Genomic DNA, 21,695 nt, shown 5'->3' on the forward strand with positions numbered 1-21,695 from the left:
TTATCTGGTGTTAAATTACACCTCATTAGGTAAGTTATATAATAAATATCCTATCTAAATGTTATAGATTTATTAGTTTGTTCTTATTATTTTTAATGAATAGTATTTCTTCAAGAATATAAAAAAATTAATTTAGTTTTATTCACATACGATCACATGAAGCATAGGGTTTATAGTTTATATGTTTTAATTATTTTATAAAAATAATATGGATTTTAAAAATAATTCAAAATCAAGTTGACCATACATTTTTAATGATTTGGATATAAACCTATTCAAAAATGGAATTTCATAAGATACAAACATTTAACACATACAAAAATTTTGGTGAATTTTTTACAATTAATTTTAATTTTATTTTGAATACCAATTTCATATGGTGGTCCTTCAGCTTAAGTTTATTTGTAACTTATTGGAAGTTGAAAAAATAGATTTTTAAAATGATAAAATGTTTGTTGTAAAGATAAAATTTGAAAGCATATTTTATTTCTTGGTTAGGTATTTGTTACATGGAGTGTTCATTTAATATGTTTCCACATTAATTATTCAAAAATTGTGGGTGATATAATAATAATTTTTGGGCATAATATGAAACATTATTTATAGTTATCTGCTGCAACCTCCTATCACCAATTTAAAAAATTCAAATGGCAATCCAAAACATACTACATTAAACGAATGTTCATCAAGATTCGTGGGTAATTGTGAAAAGAAAATTAAAATCTACTCACCCATTCTCATTTTGCTAAATTTTTCATAGTTGAAAGATAAACATAGGTAAATACGGTACAGTTACAAGACAAAATTTTTAAACCTCTTTCATTATTACCGATTGGTGAATTAATAAAACTGATTAAATAATTTTTTTAAAAAGGAGAATAAACATTTAAAAAAAAAAAAATTTGTTTGTATTATAAAAAATATAGAAGAAAACTCATCGAAACATACTTTCAGAAACCCTACATTAGCGAATGTATTCTGGGAAAAGATTTCGCCCTGAAATTTGCACCTTCGGCAAAATTAAGGCCTAATGTAATTCTTACGACCCGTAATAAGAGTAAATATAGTGTTTTATATGTAATCTGATCAGATAATTTAAAAAAATATGTCCCAGAAGTATATTAAAGATTTAGTTTTTGAGAACCTAGGGTAAAACACAAAAAATATTTGGGTAAAAATATACTTTGGCGTAAAATAACTTTGTTATATAGGAAATGAATACATGAACGATAAAAGCAAAACTTCTAGAGATTGTGATTCTGAGTAAAATGCTATGAATAACGTCCACGAAAACTAAATACAAACGTGTCAATTGCACAGATTTCTCGAAAAATTAATGAAAATACAGTTCTCGGACCTATTTTTTCAAGGTTTTATTTCTTATAAAACCTTATTAATTTGGCTCCAAAAAATTAGTGTCTAGCTTAATTTTACGGAAGACGCAGAAATAAGGGTGAGAGGGTGTCTTTCATCAACCGGCACTCAATAACAAAGCGTTTCTGAATCTATACTGAAACTTTATAAACTCTTATTACATTAATAATTTTAACTTTTAATTAATTTATATTAATAAATGATTTTATTTAATGTTTGTTTCAGTACCTCCAGATATATTAGATTATCCTACAAGTACAGATATGGTCGTGAGAGAAGGAAGCAATGTTACTTTACGTTGTGCAGCTTCCGGATCACCCACACCTAGCATCACTTGGAGACGTGAAGGAAGTGAAACTATCCCTCTCGGAAATGGACAGGAAGGTATTTATACTTAGCAATTAAGTGAAAAAGATAGTGTGTTTGTCTGTTTGTTTATTTGTGTGTGTGTATTTCTTCTTCACAAATTAAGGATTTATTTAATTTTCAACACTGTATAAACAATATGAGAAACTTTATTTTCGAAATCAGATTCATAACACAGATAATGAAAGTAATTATCTCAAATTTCCAGTCCTATATTTTTATTCAGGAGATGTAATAAGTATTTACCACTATTTAAAAAAAGATTGCAGTTTTGAATAATCTATAATAAAAAAATCCATTTCTGCACGCCGAAAGGCGGGGGTAGATTTCATCGGTGCTAAGTAGGGGATAAAAAAGATTTCCACCTCAAAATTAAGAAAAGCATCAAATTTATTCAATACGACAATGGTTGCATGTGAAAAAATTTCACGTGTTAGCATAGCCCAATCTTACAATTCCAGCAAAATATTGGTCATCCTTTGCCGTAAGTGTTGATCATAATTGTTTCATATCAAAATTTTTAGGAAATGTTTAGAGGACTAATGACCACCTTAAACGATTCGATACTGTGCTTATTAAGGTAGGTATGGTTTTTTTGTTATTCGAAACCTTATTCTTTTCACCCACTGGATCAATGATTGGTTATATCATAAAACTTTACTTAGATAAGTTTTAGGCCCTTATCCAAAAAAAAATAGTAAGAACTTTAAACGAATTTCATATTTTATTTAATAAGAAAGTTAGAGCGATATTTTTTTTTTTGTTTTTTTTCGTTTTGGTCATCTCTTTCCGTAAGGAGTCATATCAAAATTTATTTCGGACTAAAGCTTTAGATAATATTTAGGGGACTAACGTACACTTTAAACAGATTCGATGCTATGCCTATAAAGGGAGGTATGGTTTTTTTTTTCTTCAAAATCCCATTTTTCCAACCCCTGGGCCAGTAGTTGGTTACATCAAAACAACTTTACTTAGATAAGTTTTATGTGTGTGTATGTATCCATATCTTATACTGTATTCATAAATATATAAAAAACTATAAATAAATACATACAAAGATGGACCAAAGGTACACTAATAGATTTCAGAACGTAAAAAGCAAAGAAAACATCAAAATAGTCTTATCAATTACACAATTAATACCTAATCAAACAATGAAACAGTGAAACAAAAGTAAGTAGCGAAACGAATTGAAGATATTTGACGATGTACAACACACTAGAGTCGCTGATTCACCTCAAGCCTTGGAAAAATTACAGGTCTAATATACGTAGTCATTTTACATACCTTACGTCCTAGCTGTTTAACTGCGAGTAAGTTCATATATTTGACAAGTCCATTTATATCTTGTACCGAATTGCCGTATCTCCTCTGAACGGTTGGTAATTCCAGATAATTATGTATTTTAGTATTTTTCGCAAACCAAATTAGGGGGCCTAATTATATTTCGCAATAATTTGTTCCGGAATCGCTGTACGACGTCAATGTTACTGTCACTTTTCGCGCCCATAGTTGGATTCTGTAGGTCCAGCTCGGTTTCAGGACGTTTTCAAATGTGGGAACCATGGTGGTTGTCAATTGAAGTCATTGTGTGACCTTCCATAGTAAGTAATCAACTTTTTGCAAAGGGGAGAGATTCTCAAGGAAGTTTCTAAATCGTCTCGCGGACAATATAAGTGTGTCTGTTTGTTTAAAAAGTAGTGGAGATATAGATAATGCGATGTCTTACTTGACCTCAATCCTGCAGGATGCAGCTTAGCGGTCGACACCAAAGGATAGACATGGAAGACAGGGAGGCACCACCTCGAAGGAGGTTATAGACTTTAATTCTAAGAAGACGAGACTTATAAGGATGTGGCAATAATACAGCAGATTTGAGGATAGAACATCTTTGACCAGGGCTGCTCGTAAATTAAAATGGCTGCTGAGGTGTATTAAAAACGAAATATTAAAAGAAAAAAAATTAAATTTATTGATGAAAGGGTAAGTATAAATGTTTGGATTGCAACATAACCTACACATTTTTCAGTTCTTAGTTTGTAGAATTTCTAGTTCAATAATTGTTTAAGAAAAATTTGTAAAAACTTTATCTCGTTTTTCTTTCAAAATAAAAAAAATATTTTTGCTAACTTAACAAAATTTTAATGAGGGGAAACAGAAAAAAACAGTATTTAGTTAAGTATATTGATAAATCATTATGCGTATATTTTCTTTTATTATTTTATTTCAGTAGTAAGAATTCCTTTGGTAGAATCTGAATAAAGGCGGTTGCATGACTTTTTTTACATCACTTCTATTGCAAACAATTTTCCTTGACACCATTCTTTTGAATGTGCAATTCATCGAATTTTATGAAGTATTGAAGTATACAGAATAATAATGGACTATTTTACGACTTAATTTTTATTTTAGTAAAAATATTTCGAAGAAAAATATTGCTTTTCAAGAATCTTATGTAAATAATTCTATAGATGTTAAAGGTATTTTAACAGTATCTGTTACAAAATAATAATTGTTTCTTTAATTAAAAGACTTATTTTTAAATAAAAACGAGAAATTTCTTGTTTAACTCCAGGCATAAGTAAGTTTATGCTGGTTGTAGTTCGTAAATTTTCACGGTAAAATATAATGTTTTAATTATGAAGAAAAGAAAAATCTAAATATTAAAGTAATGTTTAAAAATGTAACTAGACTTTTATCAGTTACAAAACGTCAACTGTAGGTTTAAAAATTACACTGCTCAAATATCCTTTTTAAATTTTTTTATCGTCGAAACAGATTTTTCATCAACCAGTTGATTTACTTATTTGCTGAAAGAGATTTATCATTTTTATAAATCACTTCTTTACGTATTCTAAGAAATTTGACACCTACCAAATATTTTTTTCAAAAACTTTATTAATATCTGATCTGAGAGATTCTTTTTAATTTTATACCAAATGATTATGCAAAAATTAAATAAAAGCAGTACATAATTATTTATTTTCCTAATGTATACGTTGCAATCTGTTCAATTATTGAACAATATGCAACCCCCTCCCACGACCAACGGAAGCATATTGAAAGCGGGCTATCCAGGAAATCAAAGATCGGTTGAGATGAGGATATACATGACATGATCTTTAGTCTTATACAGACTGTGGCCGACCATTCCTAAAACGTGTGGTTAATTGAACCACACCCACCAAACTACCCCGGTATCCAATATCTGTTATTCAAATCAACCAAGTTTTACTAGGATTTGAATTTTAGAATTTTCCACTTCGAAAATCAGCTGTTAAACAACTGATTTGCGATGACGCGTTAACAACTAAACCAGCACGATGGCTAACGAATTAGTAATAAAAAATAAATATTTTGTGTTTAAAAATCACTGTTGATTAATACGATAAACATACTAAAAATAGATTAGATTAATTAATTAACTTGCCTCGTTAAAAATATCAAAACTTTTGTATCATCATGATCCTACCTTCTGTATAAAAACACTACAGTCAATTTTTTTACAGCGAATTTTTTATATTTTTCTTGAAATTTATTACCATGTATACTACCTAAAAAATAATAATTATAATCTTTTTAACTTACACATTTCAAGGAAATTGTATCCAATAATTTTCTGGTAGGATTCTTTTCATCAGTCTCAGTATTTCATCTGTTAGCCGTATTTTGGAATGTTATTAATACCGATCACTTTCCATTGCAGTATGGTTGCTTCTCAATTTTTCATTCAGAAGAATCCAAGTTCGAATCGCATTCATACATTATATTTGCCATACGCTACAAAATTTCCATTCCAAATTCTTAGTAAAAGCTTATAAACTTAACATAAAAATATGGTTAGCCTACTCACCAATTATTTAATAAATCCTAAACTTAAAAATAAATCCTTGGGGTATGATTTTTTATTCATTACTTGGTACAAAAAATACATATATCCTATTTAAAGTAGCATTATATGCATGATACCACCGCATAAGACTATAGGTGGCTTTACATCCTCTCTTTGTTCGGTCGGCTCAGTGGTCTCATCAATGAGAGTAGGTTCAACCTGGTTAGAAGGTGGCAACCTGTTATCATGAGACTGAGAAACAGCATATAGTGAGTGCCCTAGGCGTAAGCAAAGTCGGCACAGTTTACCACGGTATGCTGTGGGGTTGCGAGTTCATCACTTCGCATTCCCCCCAACAAGTACGTCTCTGATTACCTTGTGACGTGAAGGCTTCTGGAGGTCCCTGTTTGTAGTATTAAACGGGCCTTGCTTCATGTTGTTGCTTTGTTAATGGTTTTTACATCGTCCTCACGAATACCAACCTGTTCTGAAGACAGAACTTTCCTTATCAAGTCTGCCCGCATACTTAAGAGTTGTTGAGGACAGTCTAAGACCAAACAATTAGAGACCAGGTGGAAGGGTTGTCCCTTCTGGGTGTAGGTGAACATTCGTGTGGAGGCCTACGAGAAGTTTCAAAAGACCGTCGATACCACCCCAACCTATAAGATGGCCTGATGGATGGGCTTGCAGCGACAGTCAAAAGGCGGAATTGTTTGCCACTAACCTATGAAAAGTGTTCAAGCCACACGATTCGGAAGATGTTGAAGAAGGGATCTTTGATTTCTTGTAGCTCGATTTTAATATGCTTCCCGTTGAGACACATTACGGCTGCGGAAGTATGGGAGAGATTGATAAATTTAAGTGCTCGAGGAAGGCCCCAAAAGTCGTTTTGGTGACCGGTAAAATGTTGAATATATTACCGTCTCGGGATTGCTTTATATAACCCATCTGTTTAGTGCGATTCTTCGGAACACGTGTTTCCTCTCGGAAAGGAAAATATTGCGGGTTACAGTGATTTTACAGCTGAATAAATCCGCAAATGGTCTTCTCACATGCTTGTAAGCTGGCTACCTATCCTTTCAAAGGCCTTTGAAAGGCTCTTTCTTCAAAGATTATGCCCAATCATAGCAAAGGGTAACGTTATCCTTGATCACCAGTTTGGCTTCAGAGTCCATTTGTCCATTCAGCAGACCCAAAGAATTGTTAGTGTGATCAGTGGGTGCCTATAAAAAAGGAATACTGTTCGCCAGTCTTGCTAGACGTCCTAAACCTTTAATAACCATTTGACAAAGTTTGGCTCCCCGAACTCCTTTCAAACTGAAGTCAAGTTTTGCTATCTTGTGTTACGTAGTTACCAAGATTGGAGGTTTTTGAAGTCAAACATAACCAGGAATTATCTGTCTGCACTATAGACAATGTATCAAGAAATCCACAGCGTTCTGTTTTAGATCCGATTTTATATTTGATATACAAACCTTCTCAGTACAGAAGATACCACAGTTGTGTCCTTCGCACACAACTCCGCGATTTTGGTGGTAGATGGTGAACCCATCCTTGCCTCACGCAAACTACAAGATGCATTCGACTTTATAAACGAATGGCTGGTAAATGGAAGGTGAAAGTCAATCCTGCTAAATCGAGTCACGTGAGATTTACCATGAGTGAAGTAATTGCCTTCCAGTTCAACTGGACAATTCCCTCATCGCTGATGTGGACCGGTACGGTACCGTGGGGTATATCTAGAGCGCCGATTGACCTGGAAGAGGATCTAGTTAGATAGAAGAAGAGAAAACTGAATATTAAACTTACTTGAATGTACTGGCTCCTTGGTAAACGGGATCAAATTTCCTTGACGAATAGATTGTTACTATAAAAGGGTTTCTTGAAACCAATTTGCATATATGGTTCACAAGGGAAGGGACTACTTGCAATACGCTAGTATTTTCGTTAAATTATTAATAATCCATTCTTGACACAACATTTTTGTTGAAAAACTCAAAATGACAGATAGGGAAATGAAGCCAGATTTCTCCACTTCAGCTTTTTTGATAATTTTGCTTTCTTGAGTCAGTCCCTTAAGTTTGGCCAACATCTCCACGAATATTCTGTACATATCTGGCATAAATTTACATATTTTCACGGATGTCTGGGGGTGCCGCGTGTTTGTAAGGAAATACGTAGGACCAGAAGAGACTACATATCCAAGCTAGACAAGCATGTAAAGAATCTGGCGCTCAATCTACTTGAGTGTTACGGAAGAAGATTGAGGTGGCTGCGTGTAGTTGACCTAGTGGGGAGCATTACCCGTGGAGAGTAATTGTCACTATATAAAAGATAGTTTAAAGTTTAACAATTTATAATTGAATTTTGCGACTGATTATAAAAATAAATTGCTCAAAAAAATCTTATGCAAATTGTAATTCCTTTCTAATCCATATCCTACAAAAAATAGTCTAAAGATTTCATGTAAAAACTGAAAAAAAAGCTACTACCCGTTAGATAAAGGAAGTAAATTTCAATAGAAATTTCAAACTTTTAATGAATCCTTATTCCTTTAAGTTTTCCACTTCAAATTATTTCGGTAAAATTAATCATTAATCATAAACTAAAAATAATTTATTTTACTTTTGAAATGAAAAGAAGAGAGATTGTTTTAAATACTGATATATACTTTTTTCTACCGAAATGTTTTACAAAAAAAAACAATCCTAATCGTGTAAATAAATAATTAAACATTTTTAATTAAATTTTTATTTATGTTGTGAGATATGTTTCGAGCAAGTATATGCAAAAACTTTTTAATCCGTCAAAAATAGATGATATGTGATTAATATTTTTTACATTAATTTAATAAAAGTTCCAAATATGATTATCTAAAAATTCCAATTTTACTTTTAAAAATAAATTATATAAGTTATGATATATATTTTCTTCTTTTCATATGTAATCCCTCACAAGAATATCAGGTACAAAATAATGATAATAGGATATTATACGATTATTATAAATTGAATTAATAGTCTTTTACTTTTTATTAAAAACCGCAAAATCATTAAAATGAATAGTATTGCTTTCATCTTAGTCTATATATTGATTGCATATAAAACACAAATTTACGGAAAAATTTGGAAAAAGTTCCTAACATAGCTAAAGAAATAATTCCACAATTTTGAAAAAAAATAGTTTTTGAAATAAGATACAATCATCTAAATTACTCTCGCAAAAACTATTTATTTGTTTGCAAATTAATGCGATTTAGCCGTTCATTAAAGTAAATTTTCTGATTTCCGTGGTGGAGTGGTACCATCTTTGCCTTTCATCAGGGGGTCCGGGTTCAAATCTCGGTCAGGCATAACTTTTTTCAGAACCTACAAAATTACATTTCCATATCTCTATGTACGAGCTTCAAATCTTACGTGGTGAATTAAGGAATTATACATCAAGGAAAAGAATCATACTGGAAAGTACAACTCCCTCTTGACTAAAAAAATAAAAAATAAAAATAACATTTACTGAGTTAAAAACAAAACAAATCCCTTATATTTGATTTATTCCGAGTAATATATATATTTATATATATATATACCAGATAAAACAGTTTAATATAGATCTAGATAAGGCTTTTTTTCGTTGTTGCAATAAGCCTATAGTGATAACCATTAATGCACGAGTGCGAAGTAAGTTACGACACTATCGTTGGCGATTGAAATAAACTTCGCAAGAGTGCATTAATGGCCATTATACTGAGTTGCATTCCGTATTTTTTCTACAGCTGAGTAAATATTGCGATTATTAATTTAAATCAGTTCTAGAATACAATGTTTACGGAATATTTTTTTTTAAATTTTTCAAAAAATACATTGAACTATACGTACATTTCTCTATTAAGTTGCTAGTCATAAATTCTTCCTTTTCTTTAATATTGATTGTTGTTAAATATAGTTTTTCTCAGAATACGACATAATTAATAAAAATATAAATACTTTCAAATTAACCTCTTACTTGCCAACTATTGATATGATTAGAAACGAAGTAGAAAAACAGCTTATACAAACTATACCCGCTTCTCATTGGTCAGTGGTTGAAAAGAATTGGCTTTTGATTGGTTGAACACCGTTATCAAAATGGACATGTCTTTCATTATGATACAAGTTTCAGCCGCGTAATTTACACATTATAATTCAGCCGAAGAAATACATTTTTTTTAGTTATTTTGAGTGTTCTCACCTAGAATTTATTATGCAAAATTATTTTTCAAAATGAAACTAAAACAAAAGCATGTTAAATAGATTAGTACATAATTTAATTTTAAATGAATATTTGATTGGTTAGATAAGAAATTACTTACGGAAAGTTTTTCTCTAGATGTATCCAGATCGTCAAAAATAAATTATGAAACATTAGTCCGTAAAACTAATACAAATATAATTATTATACATTATGAATTGTAATTAGAATTTCCCATAGTACATGAAAATGGAAGAGCGGGTCACCAAAATGTTACAGCCACAACCTGTAACATAAATTTAATAAACCCTTAATGCAGGAGTAAACTTATCTAACCTCCTAATACCCCATAAATGTGTGAAAATTCATGCCGTTCTGTCTATATTTAAAAAAAAACAATTGAAAATTCATGTACTACTGAATAAATTAACACCCTAAATTGAGAAAAATTAATAAACTAGAATGATTTTTATGTGGAAAATGCAATGATTGTTTTTCCAATTAAAAAAATCAATGTTTATTTTTAAAGATAAATGTATTATTTATTTTTATCTAAAAATTACAAGGAATTAGATCTTTAATTTAAGTCGAACTTACGGTAAGATTTACGTCACCGACAAAAATTAACAGAATTTTCCTAATAAACTAGCAGCTTCCCTAAGTTCATGATTATAGATTACACAGTTTCTCAGGTATAGAAATAAAACCAATACAGATATATACATATACATAAGTAAATAAATATTTTTTTAATCAATATAAGTTGTTTTTAATTAAAATTGTTTCTTCTTTAATATCTCTATCTGCATATGTATAGACAAATGAGGAAGGTAAATAATAAATTTATAGTAATTGTATTAACTGTGCTCCTATACTGGCTATTTTTCTAAATTTGAAGAACTAAATCTTTATCATTCTTTCAAAGCTTCTTTTGTGATAATCTAAACTAATCGATCACAACAGCCGAGTTGAATTTTATATTTAAAAATATAGAAATTTTTAATTCGAATTAATAATCTTAATTTTGTTTTCTTTTCTTTCCTTTGTGGTAATGTACCACAAAGAATTACTTACTTTTAAGTACTGAAAAATAGTAGGAGTAGCTTTATTATTTAAAACACGTTGGCTGCCGCAATGTATAACAAAAAAACATTCCCCAGGGGCCGTGAAAGATATGCTATTAGTATTACTAATAGTGATGTATATTATACATATATATGTATAAATGCAATGAAAAACCCTAAATTTTTGAAAAAATGTGAGATCACCGGTGATCCTCGCGGCCCTTAGACAACACTAAATAATCGCAGGGCCGTGAGATCACCGGTGCTATTCACGAATATGTTATTTTTGGTTGCAACGGTGAAAGTTTACAATGGGGAATGCAAAGTTGGCAGGAGTCTATTACTCCCTACTTTATCGCAGAACCTGGACAGAGTCCCTTGCTGCTGGATCATTCTAATCGGGCTTGTTTTTAAAAGGGTTATTTTTTTAATCTCGGATCTAATTTTTCAAGTTTTGTCTATTATTATTTTAGTGAATTTAAGACGGATTTAATTGCATTCCAATCCGTTGTTAAACCAGCGTTATCGAACCCATTTCATGGGCCGACCGCGGAAGGCTAGGCTTATAAAGCCTGTCCTCCCGACGTAATTCCCCTTCAGACCGTCCACTGAAGTCCTTTCGGTGCTAACTCTTTAATAGGCTAGCAGGAATACGCCACAACGGGGCACTAGCTATAAGGAGGGAGCAATGCGTCCCCTTTTCCGGAGGAGTCGCAATTGCTGGGATATTTTGTTTTACTGTAAGTTTTTTTAAATTTAGACAGCGTTTTTGTTTTATGCGCGACTTACCGTGTTTGACGTCTTCAAACTATATAACTCGCGAAAACTTTTCACTCGCGACCCCGGAAACGCGTCTGACGCACTTTTACAATGGTGAACTTAATGATTGTTTCTTATGTTTGTACATAAAACAATTTACGCACATATATATGTCACATACAATGCACTTTGTCGAAATAAGTTTGACAGTTTTTTGAGCAACAGCCCGTCCTCTCTTAGATGCTTCTGCGTAACACATTTTACAACGTCGTCTAATCTTCCTGTTATTGTTGTCTGTAACTGTAGTGGTAAGTACTTTATGTTGATCAGGTAATGGTTGTATGTTTACATGCTGTTGCACAGGATTTCCATCTTTATCGATGCCCAACATTTCAAGGACCAATTGTTTTCTGAATTCGTTGATTTCAATTTGTTTCAAAAGGAAATGTTTAAAAATTATCCACGAATTCACAAGGGCTGTGCTCAAAAGCAATTCTAACACTACCTTATGGTACCACCGGATTGTCTTCCGTAGAGGAGTACAGTAGCTGGACATTTGGTCAGACAGGTCAACACCTTGTTTCCCTTTGTTGTAGTCCTGAATAGTCAACGGCTTCATTATAACTTCACCTTTTTGGTTACAACGTCCAGTTTCACTCATTTCTAATGTATGTTTCGTTGAAAGAAAATGAACTTCCCGTTTGTCCTTCCATTTCCCAACAACGACACCTTTGCTGTTTTGCTTACCTACGATATCGCCCCTTTTTATTTTCTGCAGCATTACGACTTCAGGTAAGTACTTTCTATTTTAACGTCAGTTTCTTCTTCTGAAGAATCTGTCGAGTCTGAAAATAGAGAAACTTCATCTTCCACATCACTCTGTGATTCCGAATCGTTTTAGATCCGTCAACAACTGTTTTGTTGATGATCGTTTTCTTTCAGGCCGGGTGCCACTAGTTCCCGGATGATCCATTGTCTATGTAATATATATTTTTTATGTACTATATACTACTTACTTGTAGTTCAAAATAAAACACACATACAAAATTGCAAGCACTATAACGATATAACGATTCAACACACTGTAAACAAACGGACATAATCTTAGAAACGTTATCCACTTTATTCAGCTGTTACAAGTATAAAAAACATCTGCTAGATGGCAGCAATTGATAGACAAATTCAGTGACATTTCTTCTGTGCCGTGAAACACATTACAATCATTCACAACAGGTCGAGTAACGTTTATAATGAACTAAACTGAACAGTGACTGAGGAACCATCGTGGATCTCACGGCCTGCCAGTTATACTAACGTGAGATCCCCGGTGATCCTCACGGCAGCCAACGTGTTAAAAACATATAACACTGCTACTGCGATTTTTACTTTACTACAGTAATATATATGAAACATAAACCATATTAAAAGCTCGAAAAAATTAACAGAATTTTTCCTAAAAAAGTATCTGCCTTAGAAGTAATTTCACACGGTATAGGCTGTATAACAAAACACCTTTACTTGGATTTACCATTGCAATTTTTGTGTTAATATATATTTTTTTTTATTTAATAAATTCTAGAACATTTATTTATATTGCTTAAAAATTGGATTGTTTTGAGTTTTGTTTTTATATTTATTTTTATTTCATTTCCTTTATGATTATAGATTATAATTTCTTTTTAAGAATGGAATTCGTATTTTCTTAGAATTTTTTACATTACAAAAAGAGTTCTTGAATTTTCATTCAGATATTTTATTGCAATAATTTTTACCGTAGCTCATTCTTTCTATATGATTTTCTTATTTAATTTAGAACAAAAAACTATTATAAGGGTACGTGTTATTAAATAAACATTATAATAAGATACGGTTATTAGAGCGGAAAAATTTTAATCAAAATTTCGTTTTAAAAGGGCGTGAAATGGAAAACTTTTGTTATTATTCGACTGAATAAAGAAAACTTTCTATCAATAACCTAATGTTATTTAAGCTAACTTTTTGTTTGGTTCTCATTCTAATGATCTTTTGTAGCCAAATTTATATTTGAACATAACATACAAAAATAGTTAATATTCTGCTTTCAAAAAATATTTTAGTATACACTATTATTAGGTAGTATAATGTATATTTCTGAATAAATATCTAACAATTTATTCACGTAAATAAATGTCTTATGTTTTTATTTCCTACTGCAGTACTAGAAGACAAAGTAGAGACGAAAACTTTTCATCAGTGAAAAAATAATTACACGTCTACCAAACAATTTTACTTTCATGGCATCATAGACTGCACTTATGCTGCAAGTAGGAAAGTATGGTAATCAGTCAAAAAATGAGGGGTGGGTTCATTTTACATTTCTCAAAATTTCTTGACACAGGGACCACAAAAAAATTGGTCTAATATTCGTACTTACTATGTACGCGTGTTTGAAGATTAATACATTTTGACCGGAATTAACCAATTTTGATGAAACTCGGTCCAAAGACTCGTGTATTCGAGGCCGATTTGTTTGTAAAGTATAGAGGTCAATATCTTTAGACGGTAGGATAGAATTTCTTAAAATTTTGCAAATATAACAACTCATTTTTATTAAGCACATGCGTGAATGCTTTTTTTTGCATTTAATAAAAAGGTACTCCAAAATTTCCCCTTCCCGAAGATTGGAATAGAATTTTATTTATTGCATTTTTTAACCGAATTTTTTTTAATATCTTCCTAAGCGCAGTAGTAGAGCAAGTGACGAAAAAAAATTGGGATGTTGGTGATGAGGAAGCCGATCAAAGTTTAACAATATAAATTTTTTTCAACTTTTTTGGTTTATTCTCATGTATCATTATTTTTACACTATACATTAATAAATAATCAATACCAGGGAAGTATTAAAAAACTTGTTTCTAGATGTTTTTATGTATATGATCTTATTTTGAGGGACTCTGAGAAAAATAATACTATCTTGTACAGAACACTATGCGTTATTTGCCAACCTCCATTAGTGAGTAGGCGTATCGGCATTTCGTACAGAAGTCCCAGGTGCGAACCCCGGTCAGTCATGGCATCTTTTCATACGCTACAATATCCACCGGGCTAATGACCATAGCTATTGATGCTTGCTCTTTCATAAAAAAAGCCCTTTAAAATATTTTCTTTCTTATTTAATGGATTGAAATAAATTTAATTTCCTAAAAGAAGCAGTATGATGTTTACTGTTTTCAACTATTTGGGAATACAGCTCACGTTAAAAATTAAGAGTTTTTTTCATATATTCTCTTCTTGTAACCTTTACACTGTTGTATTTTAAGAACTTTTAAAACAGTATATTTTTTTTTAATAACCTTACATCATTTTTCTATGATTTGTTTATTTTTAAGTTTTACGATACATTAGGAAAGAAAACTGGATAGTAAAGTTTGCAATTTTTTTTCATTTTTATGGCTTAAACACAATTTTTAGAAATACTAACATGAATAAAATTTTAATTTATAGATTTAATCAATTTCTTTTTTTTTATAGGTGTGAAAATCAAGGTAATAGTGCCCATTAGCTACAATATCGTTAGGTTATATTTGTTTCAGTTTGTGCTTTTTTTCTCTTCACATATCGCAGTTTGAAAATTCTTTTAATGCGTCTTGGTTCGAGTTTACTCAAGTTGGTTAAGCTGATTTTCAAGGCATTTTTTTTCATTCCTGCAAAAGAAAGTGATTGGAATCTTAACAATTGAATTGGGAGGGTTAGTAGAAATAGACAGAAATTGAGGGAGAAGAACGGTGAAGTAAATAGTTAAGGTGAAAATTGACTACAAGGAAATAAAGGAGAATGCTTAGGACAGAAATGAATGGACACATCAGTAAAATAAGGGACTTGCCACTAGACAGATTACTAGATGACGATTCGACCTGTAAAAAGAAAAAAGAAAAATTAATAACAACTTGTGATAACAACAAACATTTTATCACAAAATTGGAGTCAAAATTTAAATGATGGAGCTTGAAGGTACAGGATGTAATTTTATAGTAGTTCAGTAAAAGATGTGTTTACTTAAATTCACTCTACAGAAAAACTTTATATATAAAAAAACTTGAGAAAGGCCATATATATATATATATATATATTTACATATATATATATATATATATATTTAAATTTTACTTATTAAGTTTGAATTTTTTCTAACTCATCAAATAAATATTTAATAACACTATCAATTCAAACTCACATTTCGATTACTAAAGCAATTATAAAAATTAATTAGTTAGGATAGTCTAAGATTCTGGTTGTATGAAGTTAAAATGTGGTAAAAATAAACGGAATATACTAATCCTAATTCTTAAATATAAAACTACGTATATTAGTTTCATAAAAAATTTAAATATCTTTTATATTTAAATCATTATATTTTATTTGGTATTTAAATTATTAAATGTTGTTCCACTGTGAAACTTCTACGCAAATTGACAATCTATAACAGCACGTGATTTTTCAAAAACCAATCGGTTTCACAATATTTATACCTCATATAAGAGCATAATTCTTTTATTGTTAGATTGGAACAAATTCTGCATTATTATATACGTGTAATTTTGAAAGATACTGGTTCAACTTAAAAGAGACCCCATCACTTAATTTTGTTTATTGGGAAACACTTACATAATAATTTACGGATGATGTTGAAAACAATGTCCATCCACTTCTATGAACCGGTCAACACGTTTGACATTGTTCCTAGCTACTCTTGTCAGCTGTACCCTGTCTACTTAGTGGACGGTATTGGCAATGTTTGTTTTCAAATCCTGCAGGATGTGTGGATTGCTCCTACTAACCATTTTTTTTAGATAACCCCAAAGAAAGAAGTCAGCACTTAAAAAAAAATACCGATCATCTCCATAGCAGAACAGCTGCATGACAAGTGGCTCTGCCCTATTGCATCCAGCAGTAAGGAACGTCCTCTTGCAGGAAGACTATGAACGGTTGAATATTTTTTTTGGTAGTCGACAGCATCCACTGTATTTTCAAAAAAACGAGGTCCTATTATTATTCGTCGCCTTGAAACCGCATATCAAAGCCTATTTTCGTTGGTGTATGGAAGAGATTCAAAGAAATAGTGCATGTTTTCAGTATCTAGGTCCAGTAATTCTGACTATTAACATACCAAAGTGGGTGAAATCTCAGTTCATCTGTGAGATCTAAAGTTACAATGTTGTTTCTAATGATGATCTTGAACCATTAACAATAGTAATCAACCTTTTAGCGTAATCAATATTTGTTAGATCAAGGAAAACCTGCATTTGTTGAGGATAACATTTCAGCATTCTCCTCACTGCAGTGCGGGCTGAACTTAGTGAAATATTCTTTTCCCGGCTTAGATTCTGCAAAGATTTATGAGGTCTTATAAATGCCGCTTTAATGTCCTGTACGACTTGCGTCATTAAATCTGACTTGTATCGGGAAAATTTCTACTTTAACACCAAACTTCTTTCACGAAATATTTTACCTTCCTAAAAGTAACAATTTCAATGAAGAAAATTTTTTAATTTCTCCCTGAACTTTCGCCGACATACAAAATGATGAGATTTCGTCTCTAAAAAAGCTTCCATCACGAATACACGTTTTTCAGCATTTTTTAACGCATTTAAAATTTTTTCAACGCATTTTAACAAACATATCACGATTACAACCTTATTCAATAGCCACTGCTCGACACAGACTTGGACTACGCAATTATACAGGTAGTAAACAGTATTCCCCATTTCCATCTCCAGTCGTACCAACATCTTTCACGTTATTTTATGCATCTCACATCGGTATATTCATTCTAACTAAAATATGCATTTAGTATAAACTACTATACTAAATGAAATTAGATGGGACCTCTTTTAAGTTGAATATCCTATAATAGCATAATGTACTCAAAAGTTCTTTACAATAAAATACCTTTAAAAATCTTAAATTACTTAATATCTTACAATTAGTATAAAGTATGTATTAAAAAAGTAAGTGTTTTATATTTTTTTTTTTTTTATTTGTGACAAATTTAGAAAAAAATAATTAAATATAAAATTCAGAAAATATGTAAAGTTGAAGAATAAATTACAAGTGGCTCAAAATTAAGCAGTGTTTTTGTGCCAAACTGAGAATAATTTAAAAAAAAATAATAATTTTCGTACTTCTAATTTTATCAGGGTGTTTTACTTTTTCAGGTAAATACCCTTTCAATTCTTTAAACTTTTCCAAGGGAATTATAATGAAATTAAATATAAATATAAATAAGACATTCTAAAATCTTTCCGACCTTTCTTTTTTACATCTACTGATATTTCTGGCACCATTTTAATCAGTCCTTATACTCGTATTCTTATGATAAGTTGCAGCTAGTTTTCAACTTTGTTACTCTAAATTTGTCTGATTAAGTTTTTTTTTCATTAAGTCGTCTAATTTCTTCTTCATTTCTCATTTCTCATTCTGTCTATCCATTTAATTCTTTTCAGGCAACATTGTAGACGGCCTTTCTTTTTCACTTCTTAGTGTTCATGTTTCTTGTCATGCAAACGTATAATTCAAAATTAACAAACGTTAACAAAACGTTTCTTCAACTCTAAAATTATCTAACACATAATAACCGTTTCTTTCTGTTAAATATTACAACCTGAGGGTTAATATTCTATAATATCTAATGAAGTAAAACACATAATATTTCTTTTCTACTTAGATAAAACGAATTTTCAAATCTTTTTTTCCGTCATAAATACCAATGACCATTCTTTGCAACTACATAGCACTACATTCTGTGACGTTTAATAACTTCAACATTTATATATATATTGATATATTCTTCTTTTATATATCTATATGCATATTTCACATACAAATAGGTAATATAGAATGCTATCGATTCATAATTACGAAAGATAACTCAAACGAAAAGGTTTGGAATATATTACATAAGATCACGTAGGAATTTCTCATAATTAAGTGATGATAACGGAATTCAGAATATTTTCACAATTATCGTGGATAATGGAATTTTCTCGTTACGAATTAGTTATTAATATTTATTAAAAACAATATGTAAATGTATATGAGTGAAAACTTCAGAATTTAATACCGAAGAAAAAACTATTAATATTATACAAATACGAAACCCATTATATTACTGTAAGTATGAGTGTTGTTATTTAATTACAATCATACTTACGATATTAATGGGTATTGCTAAACAAAAACACTCGTGAAACTAATAAAGAAAATTCAGACATTATATTTCACGTTATTTTTAAATAATTCTGAAGTAAATAAATATAAAAAAATAAATGTAAAAACAAAAATATTAAATTAACATTTGATATATAGTTTTACAAAACGGTGATCATTTAATTCTAAGATACTTACGAAGTTAATTGTTCTTTACAATAACAAAATTAAAATAAAATAAAATTTCTTTGTGTTTATAAAACCAGATGAAATAACTCTCAGATACTCCAGTATCTGATAATTATTATCAATCAAGTTTGGAAATAAATGCCACGTAAATTGAAAATTAAATTCTTATAAAAGTAAATATTTAGTCTGTTAAGTATTGGTATAAGTGTGTAAGTAGTGGTATATTTTTCCTTAATAAAATTTCTGGCACGTTATTTGAAATTTTTCTTGAAATAAATCTAAACAGACTATGTTTCATAGGTTTGATTGTGAATGACTTTAATAATAATTAATGCTGGCATACGAGACTCAAAATTTTCTAATCTGCTAAGTCTCTATTATACTTTTCAATTTTTGTGCTTTTTAAGAAGATTTAATATCTCCATCAGCGTATCTATCAGTATAACTGATAAAAAAGATAGATTATTCAGTAACACTATCACTTGTGTAAACATGATTGGCTGTCATAACCAAGTCGTGCTTCGCTATATGTCAGATGATGGAATTCAAATAGTAAAATCAAATAACGATAAACAGATATTCATTGCTAAACTATTCTTTTTACTGAATTTCAAGAAAGTCTTGAAATATTTTCTTATTACAAAACGTTTTATTAGTATATGTTATACTGTTTGTTATGTATTATTATATTGATATATTGTATATTGGTAATAAATAATATTATAATCATATATATTATTGGTAATAAATGAAGATAATTATTTGTTGTCTCACAAAGATGTAGAAATTTTCTGTCCGCCAATTGGATTAGACCATTCTTAATTACGTTTTGGGCCTGTATACATGAGAGAGCTTGATCGCGCGTCAATAGTGCAATAGTGAAGAACTAGTGCACAAATGGCAGCGAGCACATGAAATCGCGCGCTTTACTCAACAGTCGCGTCGAACGCTGTTCTAAAGTTTCACCGTGGAACGCACGATTGCAGCGCGCCTCGAGTTACTAATTATTTAATCAAACTGGACAGATGGTTCAGTGGAGCGCGCGTTGTCAACAATTACCGTCGTGGAGTTTGACAATTTTAACACCGATATGTTTACTGAAGAAGCAGAAAAGCGACGAGCTACGAGTGCATGGAATTTGGAGTGTTTCGATTACAAGAACAGTTACAAAAAGATCACCTTGAGAAGAATAAGTGGATATTTTTTTCTGAGGATTGTTCAGTAGAACTTAAGAGTAAGTTTCATAAGAGTAAGTGTGGTTTCATTTATTGAAAACAGTATATTATTAAATAAGGAGGAAGTAAACATTAAAGTTTGGAATATATCTGGGCCAAGCAGAGGCAATCCAAGCAACAAAAAATCAAGCTAAACCCAGCAGATATGTACTTTCTGACTTATTACCCAAAAATCTTTTGCAAAAGGAACAAAGGAAAACTGAGAAAAACAACCAGGATGATGAAAAATTGTTTTGTTTATCTTTGTAAAAGAATTTTTTAAAGTTCCTGGTCAAGGTACAGTAGAATACGAACAAACGTTCAGTCGCTTGATGTCATTCTAAGAACGCAACATTTTTACATCTCAATCCCGTAGGGGAAGACACCCGCCTTGTGACGCTTCCGGTCGCCACCCCCCTCCCGAAACTAGCCGTGATGGGCTTTTACGGGAGCAACATTTTTACAATCCAACTCATTTATGAAGCATCACGGAATATTCTATACCGATAAGAAAGCTGTAATAGTCAAAATAACCGACACTTGTTCAGCAGCTAATCTGGGCAATACGGCCAAGCAAGCGCAGCAGCTTATTCGTCTCAAATTCCTCAGCCTCAGGTAAATAATGTACAACCAGCCCCTTCCCCAGCAGGCTACATTTGAATACTTTTCACTTTGTAATATTATATGTTAAAAGTATAAATAAATTTACCTCTATGTGATCACGAGCTTTTCTTCAGGTTTAATACTATCCCTCACAAAGTTTGCACAAGATGTTATACATCCTTAATTATTTGTAATAACTTGTCAGAAGATTGAATGAACATTTGATAAAAAACGTAGGCACATATTTTCTCAAATTTGGATACAAAGTTAAAGGAAATGTGAGTCATCCTATCGCATAAAAATTGGATTCACCCTGTATTGTCTTTGTTTGACCTTTCGAGTTTTGAAACGACGTTATAAAATAGCTAGACTAGAGCGCAAAACATGGCGTGTATATATGATCACAACGCTGCATTTGTACGCTCTTCTTTCCTTAACGCGAACTTAAACGCACTATCAAGAGCTTCCATAGGTACATACCCTTAGTTTTTTGTAGTAAGAAGGTCACGTCTTTTATTATTTCCTTGCGATATTAAAGAAAAAAAAAGGTTGAATCTTTTTTTCGATGAATACTTGTTTTTGAAAAAAAATACACTAACCAAAATTGAAATGATCAGTCAAAAAATAAAACAAGAACAAATGCCAAATTGGTGACTATTCTTACTGAATTTCAAGATTTAATTGCATTGAATAAAGCTTTTGTTACGTTTGTTATTGTAAACCATTTAACATTATATTCAGTACTTTAGCAACACTGTATACAATGTATCATAAAACATTAAAAAATTACTGTTTGTCCGGCTGTGCATCAGCTTTTATTAATTGTTTAAACAGTTTTAAACATTTAAATAACTTATCAGCTATTTACGGTAATAATAATTG

General features: G+C 30.9%; 1 protein-coding gene across 1 annotated transcript in view; it reads left to right on the top strand.

The window, feature by feature from the left end:
• The window catches only part of LOC142317727 (opioid-binding protein/cell adhesion molecule homolog), a 306,375-nt gene that overhangs the window by 123,102 nt on the left and 161,578 nt on the right, over positions 1 to 21,695 (top strand). The window contains exon 3 of the mRNA XM_075354275.1: positions 1,600 to 1,758. Within this exon, the coding sequence (XP_075210390.1) occupies positions 1,600 to 1,758 (159 nt within the window). The remainder of the gene's footprint in view (positions 1 to 1,599; positions 1,759 to 21,695) is intronic.

The sequence above is a fragment of the Lycorma delicatula genome, chromosome 1 (genome assembly GCF_047948215.1).
Source record: "Lycorma delicatula isolate Av1 chromosome 1, ASM4794821v1, whole genome shotgun sequence".
In the NCBI taxonomy this organism is placed as follows: Eukaryota; Metazoa; Arthropoda; class Insecta; order Hemiptera; family Fulgoridae; genus Lycorma; species Lycorma delicatula.